At 40.5% G+C, this 21784-nt stretch overlaps 1 protein-coding gene and 1 long non-coding RNA gene across 2 annotated transcripts; one reads left to right on the top strand and one right to left on the bottom strand.

Moving 5' to 3' along the window:
* Positions 1-223: 223 nt before the first annotated feature.
* myofl (myoferlin like) lies at positions 224-21466 on the bottom strand. The gene is made up of 53 exons (XM_035173224.2): positions 21139-21466; positions 20763-20818; positions 20561-20652; positions 15597-15705; positions 15298-15397; positions 14622-14791; positions 14202-14330; positions 13786-13848; positions 13631-13681; positions 13453-13483; positions 13254-13369; positions 12942-13068; positions 12738-12841; positions 12574-12642; positions 12429-12472; positions 12258-12340; positions 11973-12097; positions 11744-11857; positions 11334-11511; positions 10866-10990; positions 10649-10758; positions 10335-10527; positions 10041-10196; positions 9310-9441; positions 9046-9209; positions 8536-8650; positions 7602-7707; positions 7367-7506; positions 7111-7275; positions 6755-6842; positions 6465-6542; positions 6132-6313; positions 5872-6030; positions 5684-5785; positions 5356-5517; positions 5084-5249; positions 4920-4990; positions 4812-4826; positions 4622-4720; positions 4173-4301; positions 3510-3665; positions 3289-3380; positions 2984-3154; positions 2688-2836; positions 2368-2507; positions 2159-2247; positions 1986-2081; positions 1744-1885; positions 1522-1621; positions 1193-1386; positions 1000-1109; positions 759-906; positions 224-659 (listed from the first exon to the last, which is right to left on the bottom strand). Exons 1-53 carry the CDS (start codon positions 21224-21226, stop codon positions 621-623), a joined length of 6132 nt encoding a protein of 2043 aa, XP_035029115.2. The 5' UTR covers positions 21227-21466; the 3' UTR covers positions 224-620.
* LOC118119342 lies at positions 17759-18923 on the top strand. The gene is made up of 3 exons (XR_004698072.2): positions 17759-17860; positions 18428-18525; positions 18699-18923. It is a non-coding gene; the product is annotated as an uncharacterized LOC118119342 (long non-coding RNA).
* Positions 21467-21784: the final 318 nt, after the last annotated feature.

The following is a 21784-nucleotide window of genomic DNA, read 5'->3' as shown; positions in this document are numbered from 1 at the left end:
AGCAATTGAAGCACATAAAACACATAGTGCTTAATTTTGTTTATAAATTATTTGATTTTATTCTTTGTTTAGTCTTTGATTTCCTAATTTTTGGCAGCTATGTGACTCAATTGATTTGCTATTATGTTGTGTCTGTTTTGTATAAAGTGAATTTAAAAAAACATTTTTAAAAAAGTATGTTTTAATGTGGATATTGCTCAAGTAATGTTGGTGATAAGATTGATTGTTTGTTTGTTGTTTTATTGTCATACATCATCACATATCTTACTAAACTGTAGCATGAAATCACACTTACAAAATGACACATGCAAAATACAACAACATATAAACTATTTCTTTATACAAAACTAATAAAATGATTCTTGACATTCTTGATTTTTTTTCCTAAAATTGATCATTAGAGAGATATTATGAATTGAGATACAGTGCAATACTGAGAGTATAAAAAAACAGTTATTTCTGATTATGAGAGAAAATTATGAATATCAGCCTGTTATGACATCAGTAGAAAAACTTGCATATTCAAATATTATAAAATTGCATATTTTTGATGGACAGTGATGATGAATAATACTGAAGATTCTGCTGCAGGAAGACGGGAAGCTCCTTTGGGAAGCTCCTCAGGAGAAAGGCTTCACAATCTTCATTGAGATGTAATTCTGTGGACAGAAGGATTTCAGAGTTACTGCATTAAAAACACTATCTGAACATTGAATGGTTTAGACAAAGGAAATCATCGGCAGAGTGAGTGATCTCACAGGTAGAGAGTAGAACAGAATCCCGAGGAACAAGATCACAAGCAGAAGAAGAATCCCTCCGATGAAAATCCATCGGAATCTGCGCCAGACTATGAACTTCATGGTTTTGCAGGGGTTTATGAACCAGAAGAATGACGTGTCGGGGCGGCTGATGAAGACGAAACAAACAGCGACATTCACATTATGTAAATAAATATATAACAATCCACAATCTTGTTTGAAAAAATGCTACATTTCTTACTTAGGCTGCTCCAGTTTGGGATTCATGTTGGGCTCATCTCTGCCTTTCCCAGCTGGTCTCTCCTCCATCTCCTTCTCCTCCACGATTTCCAAGGTCATCTCTACTTTCCCCTGTGAAAATTTCAAATCAATATTTAAACTGACCAGGAAAAAAAACGTAAATAAGGACGATAACCCTGCGGACATAAACATACACTCAGCACTTGTTTCCCGTCCTGCTCCATAATGCATGGCCACCAGCCTCGTACAGACTTCTGAGAAAAGAGTGAGTTGGGTGGAGGGTTTTTTGAGAAGGCTGACACTGACATCCCTGGCAACATCTTCAGGCTGCACTTCTCTGGGGTCTTAGCCGGGGGGATCAACTTGAGTAGGTCCAGTTCAATTGAACCTGTGACAGAGAGGACAGAAAATGATTGTGTATATCATTATGGCGCACACATCGAAGTAAACCCCTGCCTTTCAAGGCTTTCACTTTGTCTGGTCATGTAATAAAATGAGGTAAATAACAGAAAATGTTTTTCACCTAAGTAGTCATCCAGGGAGAATTTGTCATTGTCCCATATCTGGATGATTAGTTTAGGAGGAATCCTAAATTCAGTTTTGTCCAGATTCCAGAAGTGCTCCTGTAAAAAAACAGACACTTAACTTTATATCATTACTAGAAATTATACCATCACACAACAAATGTTACGGTTATGAAAAACAACCCCTATACGCCTTGTTCCTGATTCATGCTCTCACTCACTTTCCTGGAGACGACACATAGCTGCTCCGCAGGCAGATAGTCAAACCCAAAGCTGAACCTCCAGTTGAAGTTTCCGTCACCATCCAAGGATCTGTAGTGGACATCGGTCTTCTGCTTGTCCTCCTCCATCCCTGGCATCCATCTAGAAAATAATGTGGTCATTTTATTTTCCGATTAGCTTCGTATTTTAATAAAAAACATGCTCAGAATGGTAAAGGTAACAGGTGGGAAAGGTATTCTACCCCTTCACATAGATGTCGCTCATGTTTTCTCCAGTGATGCTTGTTTCATCCAGAATAACTTCAGTTGTGTTCCAAACGATGGCTCGCAAGGAGTACCTGTTTCAAATATACGATTATACTTCATCGTTCAATGCATCAAGTCAAAATATTTGATGAGGTAAAGACTTTCGTACTTCATGGGTTTGCGTGGAGTGATTTCACACGGAGGCCCTAGCAAACCGAGGTTCTTGGGGAAAACGTCAACCCACATTTGAATTTGTCCCTGCAGTGGAGGAAAAGGATGTGACTTTTAAAGAAAGCTATTGCACAAATACTTCACACATCTTAATTTTATTGTATCCTATAATAGTATGTTATCATATGTTATTGCTGTTGTTTCAACCTGGGACAGGTTGGGCTGGTGGGAGCTAAACAGGGTTCTTGTCTCCACGTGTTCTGGTACCAAGCCCTGGTTTCTGAGGACATGCAGGGCCAGCCTCTCTCTGGCTGGGCCCATGTGCTGGTGGATCACAGTGTTTGTCTCTGCAGAGGGTGTGACAGACATTGATGCGATGACGTATGATCAATTTTAAACAACAGACAAAATAACAACCAAGTAGCATACTCATAACTCTACAACACAAACTAAAAACAAAGACACAACCAGTGAGAATATAGATGTAATCATTCTATAAATAAAACACAGTGACAAACAGTACCAACCAAAATCTTGCAGGTAGTATTCTTTTCCTGAGAAAGTCAGTGAGCTGCCATCTCCCTCTATGCGTGGAGGAGGAACACCCTGCACTTTGGCCGTGTTCATGAGGATCTGAGACGGCTTCAGCTGGTCTCTCCACTGATTGATCCCTGATCTGCAAGAAAGGGAACCGACAGAGCCTCGTCCATCTCATTTGAACCACACAGAAACTATAATGTATGAGAGAAGACGTCGAGGTAGTTGTAGGATGTGCCATCGTACAAAGGATTTGGTATCGGTATCCATGCAGAAAGATACTCACACACAGTACGTCTGTGGCAGGCCACAGCAGGACCTGAAACAAGACAGGAGTCGGTTCTCCAGATCGATGACCGTCTCACCCACTTTTTCATCTCTGCTCAGGAGGTCGAAGTCATACACAGCAATCTTCAGGTCCTTGTCATGAGGCAGGAAGCAGGACAACTCAAACATCCTGCACAAAAATGTAAGATGTATAATGTATGTGTTTTTTATTTATGTTATTCACAATTTTGAATTAGTCATCATCATTTGAACGTCTAGAAAAGAAGCAGGAGGTTATTTGAGCAGGTCACATCACTGTCTTACCTCCCAATCTCTGGATTAAGGGTGTTTGGTTGGTAGTTATCTCTGTCCTCCAATGTTTTCCTCCCCAGTGCGATCTTAATGTATGGGTCACACTGAAATGAGAATGAAAAATATATTAACTCCAGTAAATCAAAGCATGTTTTTCACATAATAAAAGTCAAGGGCTTACAGTGCATGAGACCAGTGGTGGTTGACCAGATATATCTTCATACAAATCTCACCAAGCCGTTTGTATCCTTTGGCTGCAGGTCAATACAGCGGACAACATATATCCTGACCACGCACTCCTGAGGTCCGCTCTCAGGAAGCTCTCTGAACTGCCTGTGTGGTGTTGGCGCCCCTGGATCATCTGACAGTGGGTAAATCTTGAATGATCCCTGTTCACCAGCAACAAGGACAATCCAGTTAATAACATAACACTTGTTAATTTTGAAGGGCTCAATAGATCCAGACTTGAGCCATTAAAATCTAACGTTAATATTCCCTCAAAAAATTGTAGATAATAAATGAAACTCTGCACTTGTCTTTTCTATGTGACTTTAACCACCATCTGATGAATGAAATGTCAAAATAAAAGAAGGTGATCAGCTGTCCAAAACTCCCGACCCCCCTTAATTTGAAAGACTTTGTGAGTGAGTGATAAGGCAGAATAATAATTGTGAAAGAATTTAACAGATAACATTTTATTTGGTTGACATTGCTGCCCCCTGCTGTTCATATTTAGCAACAGCAACCATTCTTTGCTGAAACCTTGATTTCAACTGAAATGTATACATTTTCCACTAGAGGGCAGGCAAAAGCTATGCAACAGTCAAAGTTGTGACTGTTCACATTACAAAGGTTCAGGTATAAGAACAGGCTGAGTGACAGTGATGCTTTGTTACCTTGAACTCTCCCACCACCGAGGGGTCGTCTTCGTCGTCTTCAGTCTTTCCTCGCTGAAGTTTGAAAGTGCTGCAGAAATCAGTGAGTCCCTGGAACTCCTTAACCTCCTCCAGTTCACATTTGTAAACCTGATAATCACACAACATAGTGATACTGACATGTTACAGATATCAAGTTACAAATGAGATATATTGGACTTAAGCATTATGTGTGACACCTAAAACAAAATAATTATTTGCTATTATTAACTCAGTCTAACCATATTTTCACATGAAGATTTCACAGAACTCCCACCTTTGATTTTCCAAATAACTCACTCTGAATCTTCTTGATGCTGGACTTCTCAGCATGAGAGTAAATCTTTTTGTTTTGGATGTTTACCGCACAAAATTAAGCTTAGATTAAATCAGTTCTTGTGTTTTCACAATATGCGAGGACACATCCTCACCTGCAATGTGTCGTATCGTTTTTTCAAGTAGGGCCCGCACTTTTTCTCCTCTCCGATAGAGGCGAAGAACTTACTCCACCAGTCCACTGTCTCCTCCTCCTGCACATCGGGGACGAATCATGATGAACTTGAAGTATTTTTTACAGTAAATATCAACAGACTATTTTTGGAAGAAAGAAGAGATTCTTACCTTTTCTGCTTTGAGCTGCAAAGAGTGAAGCAAACAAAGTTCTTATTAATAAAAAACAATAGATGTAAACATTTTGCTAATGAATTTAGTGATGACAGGTTCATTCACCTCAGCTGTCATGATGGGTCTCCCTTCAATGTTTATGACCACATCTCCATGGGCAGCAGTGATCATTGCCACTGCAGAGTTCATGGAAAATGATCAAATAAATATTGTCTGTATATAGCCGAGTGTGTGAACGTGTGTAACAGTCCATGCATGTGTGTAAGTACCTCGAGCAGACCTGTGGACTTCATTGTTAATCTGATACGGGTCACAGCGGAACTCGTCCAGGCAGTTGATGGTGCACTGACCCACTACAGGCTTCCTTCCAAAGGGTCGGTGATCGATTACTTTCAGCACAATGGGAGGGGTGTACATCTCATCTTTGGGAAGGAGCTAGGGAAAGAACAAGATAATCCACATGTTTAGATGTTTACAGGTGCCTGGATATTTGGAATAGGACACGTTCTACTTTGACTCCACGGAGACGTGTGGTTAGTACCACTTTGAGCAGCTGCACAGATCCAGGGAAGTTCGGGTTCTTTTTGAAGTTCTTGATTACGGCAGTTTGAAAAATCTCTCCACCACATTCCACAATCAAGCTGGGAGAGGTAACTGTGGCCAACTGGTAGGTCTTCATGTTCCTCAAACCCCAGGTCAAGACCTGGTGTCAAATAAGCAAATAAACACACTTGAAAAGTAGTGCAAGCAGATCCTTTCTCAGATGAGAACTGAGAAAGAAATGTGAGAAATCTTAGGGTTGGGCTGGTCTTGTCTGATCATGCAATCGTGTTGAAGTAATAAAGGAGCTGGAGGACTGGATTGTGTACCTCTATCGCAGTGAGCTGTACCACAGGCCTGATTCCCTGAGGAACCATGTAGAGCTTCTCCCCTCGTCGAGGAGGGACCAAGGGCAGCTCTCCCTGATTAGCCTGTAGGGCAAAGCACAGCATCGCCTCCTGCATTTAGATTCATAAAGCTGAGTTATAATATGTTTATTTGTATATGTCTGCTGTACCTTGTCCTTCAGTAGGAGCTCAGCAGCGAGCAGAACCTCCCCTGCACCGCGACCCTTTTTGGTGACTGGGAACCACAGTAGCTTCGTGGTGACGGCCACACTGGGATTCAGTTTCACCACTGGGGGGCACGTACAGTAACCCAAAGGCTCATCATTACCCTAGTTTAAAAAGTGCAGCAGCACACAATGAATTAGCAAAGTCTGGTCAGAACTCTGTAGGATTCTGTGAGTTGATCACAAGTTTAGCAAACTCAACATACAACTTGATCACTGTCATAAAGCTCCAAGACCACATCCGGAGGGTTGCGAGCGATTGTCTGTGGGTCTCCGTAGATTTCAATGTCCTCAAAGATGAGAGTCTGATCCCATGTGGGGTTCAGAGTGGCTTTGATGACTTCTGTGGTCTTACTCACGTGCAGGAATGACACATGAGCGTAGGGATCTGGAGAAGACGAGGGTAGTGTTTGACTGAAACAACTTTTTAATGAAATATTTACTTTGGTAAATGGTGCATCATGATTAGATTAAATTTATTCCTATTGACCTGGTTTCTATGCAAATACTGAGTCGTAAATGGACGGCTTTGTTTATACCTGAGAAGCTGTCTTTGTCCATGGCACAGAGATTCCTCGCCTGATACACGTACACCCTCAGGTGGTAAATGTAAGACCCTGGAGGAAGATGATTGTTTTTATCAGCATGACAAACTAAAAACAAGATAATCTCACAGGATACCCACGACACCGCTGATAAGACACACATTATAAAGGATTTACTGACTTTAAGATTCATTGTTATCTTGCATTAGGGTCAGTCAGGAAGTTTAAAGAAACACAAGGTCTTTAGTCACCAGGAATGCACTTTATCTGACACATCGACTTACGACTAAAGCGGCAGGAAACAGTGGGGGTGTTGAGACCAAATCGTTTGGCTGCATCCATTTTACTGGCCTTCTCATCCACATCAACCCCCTGTTGACAAAATGCAGGGTGAGTAGCTTAAAGGAAAAATTCATAGCAAACATTTGAGCAAAACTTAAATAAAACTTTAAGAAAATGTTGTAGGACTAAAAAAAGTTGTCTGACAGGATCAGAGAGATGCAGAAGAACGATGACAGGATATAACTCACATGCTATTACTGTAAGTAACGTGTTGTGTCAACTGCTTTGGAATTGGACGGCATTCAAGAATGCGATGCATATTCAGCAACATTACTTAGTGCGGTTGAGCAAAACTCACTAATGCCCCTTCCAGTCCGAAGATGGCGGAGGCTCCGATGCCATCTGATGGGACCATCTTTCTCCTCCAGCAGCGGCGGCGGAACATGTCGGTGGAGCGCTCCTTCCTGTGAAACTTCCATCCAATCAGGGAAGAGTACTCCCAACCTTCAACCGATTCTCGTCGCTATGCAAGAGACAAGCACGAGAAAAGACTGAGAAGCTACGCTCATAACATCTCTCCAATCCACCGTTTTTCTCATCTACCACTTCCTCACCACAGCAACAGCCACTTTATCAGATGTCTTCTTCCTGGGTCTTATGAATCTCTTCCTGCGATGGACGTGGTACATCTTCTCTGCGGCAACCCAGGATTTGGGCTTATTATCAGGAGGAATGGTAAGTCCGTATTCCCAACCTAATAGCAGGACACACAGACATACACACAGACCTTGTGAGGCTCTAGTACTTCAGACATGAAGATTCTGATCTCAGTCTTTGTGTTCATGTTACCTTGCTCGTCCACAGCTTTGTTGCTGTCAAAGCTCCAGCTGTCCTTCTCCCAGGTCCATCCAGGAGGACAGTCAAACTCTTCCAGGCTCTGAACCTTTTCTCCATTCTGCACAACAGAGACTCATTTACGTCAAGTACATCTGTGTATTTGTAGCATTACAGTTATTAGATCAAATTATTTTGGGTTCTGTTAATAAACTCTAAATTTGTTTATTTCAACCATGACTGCTATTTGGTTGTCTGGGTTATCTAAGGAAATATTTCCAATAGTACAAGTTTATTACAGCTTCCCAAGTACAAAGATTTCACTTTTCATACTATTATTATTAATCACAAACTTTAAATCAGCATTACTAGATTTTCTTCCACATTACTTTCCTTTGAGCTTTGTTTTTTGCTCTCCAACACCAACTTCTGAGTGAAATGTTTGTTTTTTGCAGTGCAAATTCTTCACTGTGTTAATAAGCTAGTCTCTAACTTTGTCAGTTTGATGTTTGGAGCTGAGTGAGTAATCTGCAGTGGGTTTAACAGAGATTTTTTTTAAATGAAAACAACTGCCTACTCTGTCTTGAATGAGGGTGAAGCTGTGGACCGTAACACTGTGCTGGTGGATGCTACATCATTCCAAAGATCTGAGGGGAAGCTGTTGATTAGGCTGACACAGGACCCCTTCTACAGCAGCTTTAAGTCGATTGGGTTATTATTCAGACAAAATTCCCAAAGTTATTCCATAATAATAAGTAGCCTTGATGAAATCTACACACCAGAACCAGACAGACACTGGGTCATATTTACGTACCTGTCCTTAGTGTATAACAGCACAAAAGCATCTGATATCGTTGGACACAAGCATGACTCGACAGGCTTTGGTCCTGTTATCGTCACCCACATGTTTCACATAGTGTCTCAAAGCTGAACTGTGTGTTTGTCGTACCACGTCTGTGTAGGGCTCCGCAGCCGGCTTCCACTCCCCACCAGGGAAACGGGTGTCATTCTGAAAAACCTCATCTGTGAACTCTTTGTGGCCCGCATCTGCTTCTGTTAACAGGCTGTAGAAAAAAGCAGCACCACAGCAAACACAAGCGGATGACTTTCAGCAACTCAGGACCGTGATTAACAGCTCAGGAAGAGTAGGATCAGAGAGAGCTAAAACTATTTACACAAGCCTCTGTGGGAGAATGTAAGCACTCCAGAAGTAGGAGGCACTGAGGGAGAGAGGGAAGGAGCCTTGAACCAAAACATCGGCTGAAATTCCTTTTCATTTCCTTTAATTGTGTTTTTGATGTGCATCTGGCATGTGAACAGGATTCTGATAAACTGCACAGTGACAACAGGATGTTTGTACATGAAACTGTACAAGCAATGAATCACGCAAGTCTCCGTGTGTGTGTGTGTCTGTGTATGTGCGTGCTTGTATGTGATGAAGTGATCTAATTAAGCTTACCATCGCTCAGGGTCAACAAGCCAGTCCTCCTCCCATTCCCATCCTCGCGGTGGCATGAAGCGTTCTTGTTTTAGTTTCACTTTTCCGGTCACATCTGAGAATTTATAGCGCCCGACCAGTTCATTGGTTCCCCACTTCCCAAACACCTGAGCCTGGTTCTCATACTGCAGGGAGACAACATCTGGGTTTAGGAACAATGTTTTACACAAAGCACAGTAAAGGGAAACCCACATATTTAAAACATTGTGTGTATAGAAACTATACCATTTCAGCATACACACGGAAGCTCCCCTCTGAAAAGCTGTTGAACTTCTTCTCATGGGCAGAGAGACCGAGCCACATGTTGACCCGCAGCTGAACAGGGATCTTCACACCTTTGTTTTTGTCCATGGGGTACTGAGGAATAAGATGTACCTTTTTTAGTTGTTTGGCATTTATCTATGAAGTTTATGAATAAAAATAAATGAAAATAAATCGATAAATAAATTGACTTTTTTATTTCACTTGGAGAAACATTGTGTTTTTTAGCACTATGTCTCTCTTGGACATCCTTCCTATATATATTCTTTATTCACAATAGTATACGAATATTCAATATATTTGTTAACATACTTTCATACAGTTTGTTAAGTTAATGCATCACAATTGTAACAATTTCCTATATCCAGTGGACCAATTTGGGAAATACAGTACTAAGAAATAGAAAAGAATGTTTTTATGATTGCAGTAGGGTTTATTGGTGAAAACCGTGCCATGTTTTTTCTCTTAAAATGACAAAACAAGTTACTCTTGCTGTCAGTGTTTCTAATGAAAGGATTATAAAGTGAAATTTGCATTGTAAGATGTGCGCGACACCTGATGAAACTAAACATTATCCTAATTAAGGAAAATGCTCAGGTCAAACGTTTGAGCTGCAGCATCCTGTGCAGGGACTCTGAGACACCATCTGAGAAACATCTACTCAGAAATCACTGCAATGTTTATTGGTCTTGTACCTGCATGAAGATGGTCTGGGTTTTTCCACAGTGTTTGCCACAGGCTTGTTCACTGAAGTTGGAGTAGAGGATCTGGTTGGCTGGGACTCGGGCAAAGGCCACACGCTTCTCTTTTCTCAACATCCAGATGATCACATCTGGCATGCTGCTCTGAGGCTAATGGAGACACAAAACATTTCACTTATATCATTTAACTTCCCCCCATATCTTTTTGAGCTACTTAAAACAGTTATGCTTGTAGTGGAAGACTCTGGTAGTAAACATTAAAGCTACATGCTACGATTTCTTTCTAACCTCTTCTGCCAGCTGCTTGATTCTGTCCAACCAGTCTTCAATGTCACTGACAGTAGCCCTCACGTCTGCGGCCTCTTCTCTCATGCGAGTGACCATTTGTGTGATATTGTCAACAGCAGCATCACGCAGGGTTTTAATTTGGATGTCCAGTGCAGTCACGTTGGGTTGGCCCTCCATCCCCGGAAGCCTCAAACTGTCAAAACAGAGAAAAGTTAAACAAAAGAATTAAATCAGCCACCTGGAAATGCACATTACAGTTGCCTAGCGATAAGTTACACTGTGTTGTAGTGTATGATCATTCACGTCTGTCTCACCCGTTAAGATCCTCAATCATGTGGTTTATGAGTTTTAGCCAAATCTCTCCCAGACGTGAATCTGGCACCTTGGCTAAGATGGCTATTTTTAAAGAGGTGAGGTGGGACCCCTAAAATAAATCACAACAGATAAAAGATTATTGAGTCATACTTTCTGTGTAGATGTGCAACATTTAGGCAAACACTCTGCCAACATGTGACTGTGACTAGTTCTCACCAGTTTCTCAGCGACAGAGAGGAGAACATTGACAGAGTCCAGACGGTGGCTGATGTCTTCCCAGTATGACGTGAGAATCACTACCGGCTTGGTGTCAGCCCAGGGAAGGTAATAGTATTGATTACCTGAGGTACACAAAATAAAATACACACAATCATTTTAAATACAAGTTGTAGATTTTACCACAAACTAAAGGGGAGGGTTATAGTGTGAGGAACAGTTTAACTAAAGAACTGCCCAGTGTTCACTACTATAGTGGACGTTTTCTTATATATTACACTGATAATTGTTTGTTATATTTTGGTAAAAATACCATTAACAGGGTTGAAATTCCTCCTACAAAATGTACCATTCTTAAATTTGCTCCATTAGACAACACTTGAACTGTCTAATTGTTTGTGTCATGTTGTTAGAACCTTAAAACAGGGTTATGGGCTGATAAGAATCCTTGCTGACTTCTTTTCGTACCATCAAACACAGCAAAGCTGAACCGGGTGGTGGATGCCAGGGGCTTGCAGGTGGAGTCCAGCTTGTTACCATAATTACCGATGCTGACCTCAAACTGAATTGGTTCACCCGGCTCTTGGAGCATGCATGCACCGTGGAACACGGCGCACAGAGAGTACTTCCTCCTGCGCTGGTATTTCTACAAGTTAAAAGAAGATGTGGCAGTGTAAAAGGTTAAGGCAGGAACATTGTTGTTTTGCCTTTCACTCAGTTTCCAAACACCTCTTGTGCTAGAGACTGAATATTTTCTGTAGGAAACCCTAAAGATGGACACTGAGAATATTGACTAACAGATTTAAAACTGTGGGTCTTGCATCTTAAGAAAATAAAATAGAAGGACACAACAGTAAGGACAGGTGTGTAGTGTTTACCTGAACCACCAGGATATCATCAGAGGGGATGTCTTCAACAATTTTGTTGATCTTTCCATCCAGTTGAGTGGACAGCTCAACGAGGACCCTCCCCCTGTAGGCGACCCCTTCGCCCTGCAACACATCCATGTAAAAACCTCACGTTTACATATTCAAGATAAAGGTGAAATATCTTGTGTCTCTTTTCAGTTGTGAACACTCAGCACTGAGCTGATGGGGGGGGTGTTACCTTGCCATGGTTGAGCTCCTCGTATGGGTCGGGCAGGCCAGTGAATTCTCTGGGGCTTCCGTACAGGTTGACATAGCAAGGACCAAAAGCTGGGAGAAAACCAACTTCTGATTCTGCGGTGCTCGCTGTAACACAAAGATGCTTTTTAAAAATCGACCTGGACAGTTTCAAGGCTTAAATCCAAGTATCTACCATGTGGCTTGTCATGAGGTTACATTTATTATTGCAGTGCCTGTCAGTCTGCAATATCTAGAACACTGATCATCATACAAATGCCATGATTACTTTCAATCTCTCCACCGGAAGAGGACATTTGGCTGAGATTCAAAAATGATGTCCCTATGGTGTCATTCCTGGTTAGACGATCCCTGCAAATTGTAAACGGCCATGTTAAATACTGGTTGTGATATTACTGTTGCTTGTGAAGCTGTGTATGAATGAAATTTCCTGTCTTACCAGTCATACATAGTCAGCTTGATGCGCTCACACATGGACGGGAACTACAGGGGCAGAATCGTGTGTTAAGTAGTGCTGAAGTTAAAACGTTTTTTATTATTTGAAGCAACATCATTTGACTCCTCTGTAGGTGCATCTTCAGCACCTTGACTTGGAGATTGATGAGTTGATTCCACTCTGGGTTTGCATTTTTCTCAATGATTTTGGTGCACAACTAAAACCAGAAAAAAAGATCACAATTTAAAAATATTCACACAGCAAGAACATTACAGAAACATTTTATTTTACTTTTGATTACAGATGATGTACCTTCTTCCCAGCAAAGCTGACTTCCAAATATGGGTCCACCAAGTTTTTCCGGTCTCCATTCCCTCCAAAGACTTGTTTTACAGTCTGAGTAAAGGCGTCATCCACTGCAACATTAAGTCATTCATAAGTAGGAATTCTCTGAAGGGATCTGAGTACATTACCCTGCAGGGTGTGGGAAACTTTATGACATTATAGGTCACTTACTCTGCGGCATATCCTCTGCGCGGTAGACTTTGAGGCTCAGAGTAGCCGATTGCATTGTGACACCAGCTGGCAACAGAAGATTGTTTTCTATGTCGTCCTGCTCCTCACTTGTCTCTTTCCTTTCAGACTGGAGGAAGGGAGGAGAGGAGAGGAGGAGAGGAGAGGAGAGGAGAGGAAGGGAGAGGAGAGGAGAGGAGAGGAGAGGAGAGGAGAGGAGAGGTGAAGATATTTTTCAATGATATTTTTCAGCACTGAAATCTTTCTGTAGTTAACAGAAAGGAATGTGATGGTGAATAAGAAGGTAACTCGTACCGGTGGCGCATCCCCAGTGCCAACGACAATGATGCTGACTTCCAGGTAACCTCTGGCCCCTGAGCTGGGGTCATCAGGATCACTCAGGAGCAGCCATTTCCTCATTATGGCATGAGCTGGACAAAGTAAGCATGTTCAAATATTTACATATAATTTGTATAAACTAATTTGACTTTTTTACAGACTTGGTAACACTGACCTGGTTCATCGTAAATATAGCCAACGTCCAACTGGGTAAAACAGGAGAAAAACAATTAGGAACAAGTGAAATCTGTCACAGCTCTGTTCTATTACCTACTAGATAAATCCCTACAGATCAAAATGCTGAGATTAACAGAACATTGATCATGATTTCTGAAACACTTGAACTGGAATACCTTGAACTCTCCCATTAGACTGTCAGCTCGGAGGGAGGAGGAGTCATAAACCTGTCAAGGAAAGGCAGGCGTACAGCTTTAGCAGATGCAGAATTTTAAAAGCAAACATTTATTTGTGTAAAAACCATTGCATTATAAAGAATAAATCTACGCACCTGAATACTAATGCTCTCGTCAAACAGCTCCGATGGGAGCATGTTAACATTGTAGAAAAACATCTGAGAGACAGAAAGAGCCATAAATGAGCAATTATTTCTCCTTTCACTGCATGGACAGTACAGTTTGATGTCTGACACGCTTTATTATCGTGACTGTGACAAACGTTTACAAGTTATTAATCTGAGATGCTTATTCTTTGGAAAAGGCTGAGGGTGAGGGAAGACAACATTGAAAAGAGGTGAATATGGAGGAGAAAGTTAAAGGCCGAAATACTTCAGAAGGTTATTGAAGCTGGCGGAGATTAGGTGGCAAAGACTGGAGGGAACAGACAAGCAAGATAAAAGGCACAAGTACAGGAAGTAATAATTTATTTGTTTATATGCAGAAAGGGAAGCGATGCATGGATTGTTACCTCATCGAAGAACGGGTTATTTCCTCTTCTTATTCTAGTCCTGTGAGTCTGTCCGCATGTGTTCACCTTGACCACCGGCTTGATGTTGTTGCCGGGCAACTGTCGACCCTTGATAACCCGAACGCGGATCTGGACATTGCAAGAATCAGTAAGGGGGCTGAACAAACAGAGCAACCATTTATCTGGGTCTTTTTTGAAAAGGCACAATTTGGGTTGACAAACACTGTATTCAGTATAGACAAAAGGCTGCTCAAAGAAGTTTCTGGGCCTGTTATGGGAACAGAAATATGATGTTCAGCCTTCAATGTGAATCTACACTGGTGCAGCATGCTGTCATTCATGTGATTAACAGTTAGAAATTCCCTCTACACTGGCATTTGTGATTATCCAGGAACAGAGTAATCAAAACTTAAACAATACCTGGAAGTCCTGAGGCCTGTTGGCCAGGGCTCTGTGCCTCTTACGGCTCAGACGAACTGGCTTGTTGTTGGGTCTTCCAGGCTGGTTTGGCTGAGTGGGAGCTCCCGGACTTCCCCCCTGACCTCCTCCCTCCATGTCTGCTTCGCCCTCCTCACCTTCGTCACTGTGGCCTGTCACAATGAACTCATTTGCAATATCATTCAAACTATTTGACAAACTGCTTTCTCGGCTTGATCTGGATCCAACATAAATAGACAACATGCACCCTCTCAATGGTGACATTCTTGTTGACGATAAGCACAAGCAACTCAGAAATCAATGATAAAAATGTCAACTTTTCATCCATTTTCTGCATGTGGGTCAGTGCGATGATAACCAGGGTTCCATATGAATAATTAGTCTGGATTTTCGACTTACCGCCCTGCGATTGTTTAAGCCCAAGTGACAACTGGTAAAAATTTGAAAAAAATACCCGAAAGACAGACAGACAGGCCAAAAACATGCTTTCATTTGCTGTAATCCATTTACTGCTACTTTTACTTTACTTTATATATATTATATTATGTATTGAAGTTTTTACATTTGTACTGTATTTGTGCATTTGTTTGCTTATAATTGTGACTTAAACACAAAAATAACCATATTGTCTCTTTTAATTAGTTAACTGTCTACTTACCATCATCCACATTATGAGTCACGTCTCCATCTGGCTGCTCATTCAGGCTTGGTGTGGTGCTGATAGGTGCATCATACCTAATGAGCAAATCAATGGTTGCCTGGGAATAAAAAAATTTAATTTTTCTCAGTTAACATTTTCTTCTCTGCTGTATATGTCTGATACATAATGTCATGTTGCAGGATTCAGCAAAGTCAGCTACTTCCTGCAGACCTACACAGATACCAGGCATTATCTGCTGCCAGAGCAGGAGCTGCCTTTTGGTATAAAATTGCAACGTTTAGGATAATGTTATTCACCCCAGTCGCCTGTTGCTTCTCATTGATCAGCGGCACGTTCTTGGACGGGAGGGACTTCCCTTGACCACTGGCCAAGTCTCTCAGGGAGATTTTTGCCGAACCGATGAGTCTGAAAGGCAATCACAGAAACATTCCTTTGCTCAGACGATCGTACAAACATCAGCAAATGAATCATCACAGCTGGAAAGAAACAATCACATGGATGGGTGGCTATAAAAGAAACACAAGGGGGGGAAACTTGTGCAATTCTAACATGAGGGAATTAGATGCCGAGTTTGTGACTGTGCTCTGGATTTTTGACAGTTTGTACTTCCCAATTTCACTTCTTCACATATTATGACGAACTGAGCAACGACACCTACATTGTTTCTTTGTCCACCAAACAGATGTCATGTAGCAACGGTGATTAATTACTGTGATGGATTGCAACACTAGGGCAGAAGACAAATATGAACACCACGGTTTAAAGTGTTTGATTAATTGCAACCACAAATGGAGGCTATGATTCATATGTAAAAAAAATTGTTTTACTAAAAATCTGCTTTGCCAATGTGAGCGACAATGTCATAATTCGAGGGGGCCGAGACTTTGCTGCATGACAAGGACCTGCTGGTTACACAGGAGGGAACTAGAGCACAAGGGAAAAAAACGGAAGATGGAAACAATTATCATTTACCGCAGGCATGTGATGGGCGATCTCTGCCCAGTTGAAAGTAGGAAAACTACAGAATCAAGGAGGCGGGCTAAAAGCTTGTCTAAAGTAAGCAACATGAGTACAGGCACAGTCATACTCATGATTATGCTCTGGCACTCTCTTCTCTCTCATTCTCAAAACATACGAACGAACACGGGTGGGGAACCTTTTAGCTATCAAGGGCCATTTCAATTTTTATAACATCTTTCGAGGGCCAAGTGCCTTGTGAATAAATTCAGTAGCTCATTTAGCTCATTTTGCAAGTTTAGGTCGGTCAGTCTTAAGGGGAACCCAGTATTTGCAGTCTGGGTAAAAACAAGAGAATTTGTAATCTTAGACAATGTATGGAGAGCCGGAGGAGATGGCGGGGCATGCGGTTAGCGCAGTGCAAATTATAGAGACACAGAGAGGAGCAGTAAATTACTGAAAGAGCTGCTGAAAACTGTAAAACATAACTTTTCAGGGCCCAAACATGTATGAAAATACCCCAAATTAACACTGTAAGCTAACTTAATGGAGATGTGCATGGCTCCCTGGTTGCCATAAAAACTTAAAAGGTGTTTAGTTTGTCCAGTCTGAGAGCAGCCGCTCCAGTTGTAAATATAAAGTATTTAAATATAAAGGGGCCATTCTAGGATAAATAATTTATTCACCCTGACCGTGACCTGACAGGCATACAGCCAGAAGGGACCACCATGAATGTTAGTCTGCTATTTTATCTTACTTTCCTTGAGTGCAGGAAAAAAAAACATATGGGGCCTGGAAGCCGGAGGTTCCCTACAACTCACATTGGGCTTGTGCTTGAAAACGATGGTCAGCTGAAATGTGGTATTCACTGTCCCTGCCACTGCAAACGCCACATACCTAGATTGGTTTACACAGATTAAGGTTTTGTATATATAACAAACTCTCCTAGGAAGCTAGAAAATAAACTCCAGTTGAAACTCTGGTTTTAAGTATTTGGGTCTGCTCCAGAGCAGGAAAAGGAAAATGACTTTTTAACTGCAGTGAGAGAGCCACTGGATGATGTACCTGGTAAACTGATATATTTTCTACTACAGTACATGGGTCATTGACGTGACGCCTATATTTTCTGTCCGACTGCATTTTCTTCTGTTAATAAAGGTTTAAATACATAAAGAAATACCATATATATATGTAGTACCTGACCCGTATATGTACACACTTTAAATTTCCAAAAACCATTAGTTATTTAAATGTTTCTGTTTTTTAAAGTGTCAAAATATCATGTGGTGCAACCGTCCGGCCATGACTGCTGTTGTGAAAGCTTCTTTGAAATTACTCAAAATCTATTCAAATTTATTTTCTGCCATATTTGGCATGATTTCCAAAGTCTTTTGTAATCCTGTACAAAATTGCAAAGCATTTGCATTTATATTTCCATCATAGTATACAAACAAACTTTGTCCGATGATGTCCATTTTATGAAATATCATGTGGTGCGACCATCAAGAAAGGACCAATTTGGGACTTTGATGTTGAAATCCATTCAAAGACAGGAAGTTGCATCATAGACCATTTTGCCAAGGACCCATGGAAGCAGCAACAGGTTTGTAACTCTCTCTCAAATTTTGAAAAAAAATAACCTTTTTCACAGCTGGTATGTAGTTGCCACATTTGGATATCATGTGGTATGTGATATGATATCAAGTTATTTCTAAAAATATATATTTTGATTATAAATTTCATAGTGATCTTTTGTGCTGACCTAGTTTGTTTTCTTTAGGTGGCCAATTCTGTGGCTGTAAATTTTGACTGAACTAGAAAAACATCATGTGGTGCGACCAAATGTGGTGCGACCATTGCAGAGTGTTTTACATGATAGATATATGTCCTAGATTGGGAGTTTTGGGGCTTTTTTAAATTCAATTAATGATTTATATACATAAAGTACTTTATTTTAGTATTATTTGGAAAATATTTCTATGCAATTAGAGTATTTTTTTCTAATATTTCAGAAACAACGGTTTATGTTTAATTTTTGTACAATATCATGAATAAATACCACCCCAAAAATGTAACATGTAATTTTACCTCGGTTATTATGAATTTATTAGTAATTTATTATTTATTTATGTGTTTATTTATTTATAACTGTTTAAATTTATTTTACCAGATGCCACTTCCAAGCAAAATAAAAACCGCTCGCCATATGCAGCGTGTTAATTCCGACCCTGTAGCAAGAGCGGAGAACCTTGCTCAGAGAAGAGAAAGGTATGTTAAAACATTTTAAAAATGAAAAATACAAATAAAGCAACATGAAGTACATATTGCTCTTATGTGTTTTTCATTACTGGACGAAATGCATATTTGCATTAAAATGTTCATCTATCATTAGTCCAAAATAACTTATTGATTCATGACATGACATTACATATCTTTTTCAGCTACGAGAGAAATAAACAGCAGGGAGAGATTCCATATGCCAAGTCAAGTGAGTTGACAGAGAGAGAGAAAAGGAATCAGAGAGAGAACTGGAGGGCTGCATCCAGAGCTTACAGAGAAAGTAAAAATATGGCAAACGCTGTGTTAGACCTTACGCCGCCATCTATGGAGAACATTCCACCAGTTCTGGTTGATGTACACAAGAGCAGCCAGTTTAATGAAATGTTTGTTCACAACAATGTGTGCTGCACTTAAATGTTCTTGATGAGATTTTTATTAAAAAAAATGTTTAGGAAATGTTTGTGTTCATGAAAATTCTATGAAATTTTAATAAAATCTGGTTTAAGTCAAATTATTGTATGGAATTTATTGTTTATTGATCATTTTAAACGATAGGAGGTTTTCATATAATTTGGAGCAACCACTCATCATGTGGTGCGACCAATAATACCAAGACCTGTATTAAATTTAAAGTAAAATATAAAATTTCTGTAGCTGAAATATTAATCACTGATACAGTATGCTTAAATGAATGGTATTTTTTTAACATTTTTATCAATTTTATGCACTTTACCGGAAAGATAAGTCTGTTAACTACATTTAATAAGGGGACGGTGACATTATAGAACAAAAATATGAGATCATTATTTACAAAAACTCTAAAGAAATGCAACTACTTTGTTACTAATGACTTTATATAAAAAGAAATGTAAGCATATTAAGGAAATTAATTCATTTTAAGATAAATTACGGTCGCACCACATGACATTTTTTAAGGTCACGGCCAATTCATCTAGATGAAAAAGCACTAAAATCAAATAATTTGAAATTTTGATATGATTTTATGTGTACACAACATTCCTAATGTTTGAATAATTATAATAGATATTCTTTTTTTTTGTATTTTAAAATTGGCCTGTTGAAAATCCTTATACGTCATTGACCCACATACATATCACTTTAAACAAGCTTATTTGAGCAAACTAAAATATCAACTGGGCATTCACTGCTGCTGAGCTTGTGAGCCAGATTCCTTGTGGAATGTTTTCTATATTGCAGTGTTGCTCTCAAAGTGTTGCCTGAATTTCCCATTTTTCCTCCACAGTCAGCATGATACTTTTGCAAAGCATTACAGGCTGAACCACTGCCAGTAACCACAGATGTGCCAGTGACAAGCCAGAGCAAGCTCCCTCATTCACCCCACTGTAGCGTTGCAAACAGTGATCATGGAAAAGTATTGTGCGTGCGTGTGTGGCCGATGCGGTCAGCACTCCACCCTCACCCTCAAAATACATCATCATACACAATCACTCACTAGTGACAGAGTGGATATGTCATTACCATTGTGCATGCACTGAGAAAAACAGAGCGACTCAGACTCATAATGTACAGAATGCAGTGAACATAATGAAAACCAATAGAAAATTAAGCAGAGTTATAAATCTCATCACCATCATCATCGCAGCCTGAGTCTACAGAGGGGAAAGTTAGAAAGAGGCTATCTTTTCCTTTTCCTTTTAAGGCAACATTCCTCCCACACGAGCTGGAGCTCTGTTATGACGGAGACAAGGCACTGTGTTTACTGACACTGCAAGTCTTGACATGGTCGCAGTGCGTCCTGCAGCTCGGTGAAGTTAAAACACGGTGCTCTGCTCCATGGGAAAAAGATCATAATAACTAGGGGGACTTTTAAGCAGAACACATGTCACATCATGTCAAGTTCTCACTGACACATCAAAAGGAGTAGGAGTTGAGGCAAAGCACTTCACAATCAGGGCAAAGTCAAGAAAGCACAATCATGGATACAAGGAATAAGTGGTGCAAAAGTGACCATTGGTCTGAGTGATGCTTGTCATGCACGTACTTATCTTTGCCGATTGTTTCAAAGTCTTTCACCACCACACTGATGAATGAGGATGAATCCAGGGAGGAGCCTTTCAGATCGAATTCGAGCCTCTGCAGGACAACGACAGGGACAGGATTAGTTTCAACTAGTTTCAACTGTAATAACAGCTCGCTGGTCATTAATCGTTCCCTATGAAGCATTAACTGAAATCATCACTTACTTCATTCCACACAGGATTCAACTCGTTATCAATCGCTTTGGTTTTCTTCTTTTCATCTGTAACCACAAAGGAAAATATATTTTACTGGCACGAGTCATATCGAGAGGGAATCAAAGGGTAATTTGCACAAAGGAATCAAATATACTAAAGTTATTATAAATAGATAAATGAAGCCACAGCCCTCTGTACAGAAGTATTGTTTTGACCTTATAAGGATGCAGACTTTATATGCTGCTGTATTTGAAAATCATGAGGATGACAGAAACATATGAAAGTTTGATAGGAACTGAAACAGTGTGCGCATCTACTTGATCGAGCACACAGCAGTTTACAGAGGAGGAAATAAAAAAAGGTTTAAGTCAATTTGATCTCTCACCTCTGAAGGTCACCGCAGCTATTGGATCTGGGTTTCCAAGTCTCTTTTTGGGGATCCCACTGGCGGACTCCACAATGACCCGCAGCATTTTTCACGTAGGGTCCAAGTTTACTCGCAGAAAGAAAACATGTTCCGCTGCTGCTGCTGTGGCTCAGGGAGTTTACTCTCAGGAGGAACTGAGACACAGATGCGAGGAGGAGAGGAGGGCAGCTGCTCTCATGAGTCACAGCCACAGGAAGCATTCACAACCCAGAAGTGCAGAAGATTCTCATCATCTTTTCAGAAACAGTCCCTGGTCACAGCTTTGTGATCAATGTGCAGATCAACGTGTGGATTCATCCAACATCCAGGTGAACAGCCTCTCTGGTGCTGCAGCGCCTCCCAATGGCAGTATTATTAACGCCTCCTCTGCCTGCTGATGTTCACGCTAACATTGATGTCACCGGTGTTGTGGAATAATAATAAAATAATAAAACAACAGTCTCATCTCAGATCAGATTGTTTCACGTGGCCACCAGCATTAAAATAACCAGAGAAAAGTAAAACAACTAATTAATAATTGACTAATTCAGAATAATGATTTTTTTATTATTATTCTATGAATGCTGAAGATGAAGGTAGGATATTTATTCATGATTCTTTTATT

The sequence above is a fragment of the Hippoglossus stenolepis genome, chromosome 12, assembly GCF_022539355.2.
Source record: "Hippoglossus stenolepis isolate QCI-W04-F060 chromosome 12, HSTE1.2, whole genome shotgun sequence".
NCBI lineage: Eukaryota > Metazoa > Chordata > Actinopteri > Pleuronectiformes > Pleuronectidae > Hippoglossus > Hippoglossus stenolepis.
The sequence above is the reverse complement of the archived record's forward strand: the minus strand, read 5'-3'. Positions and strand labels throughout refer to the sequence as shown.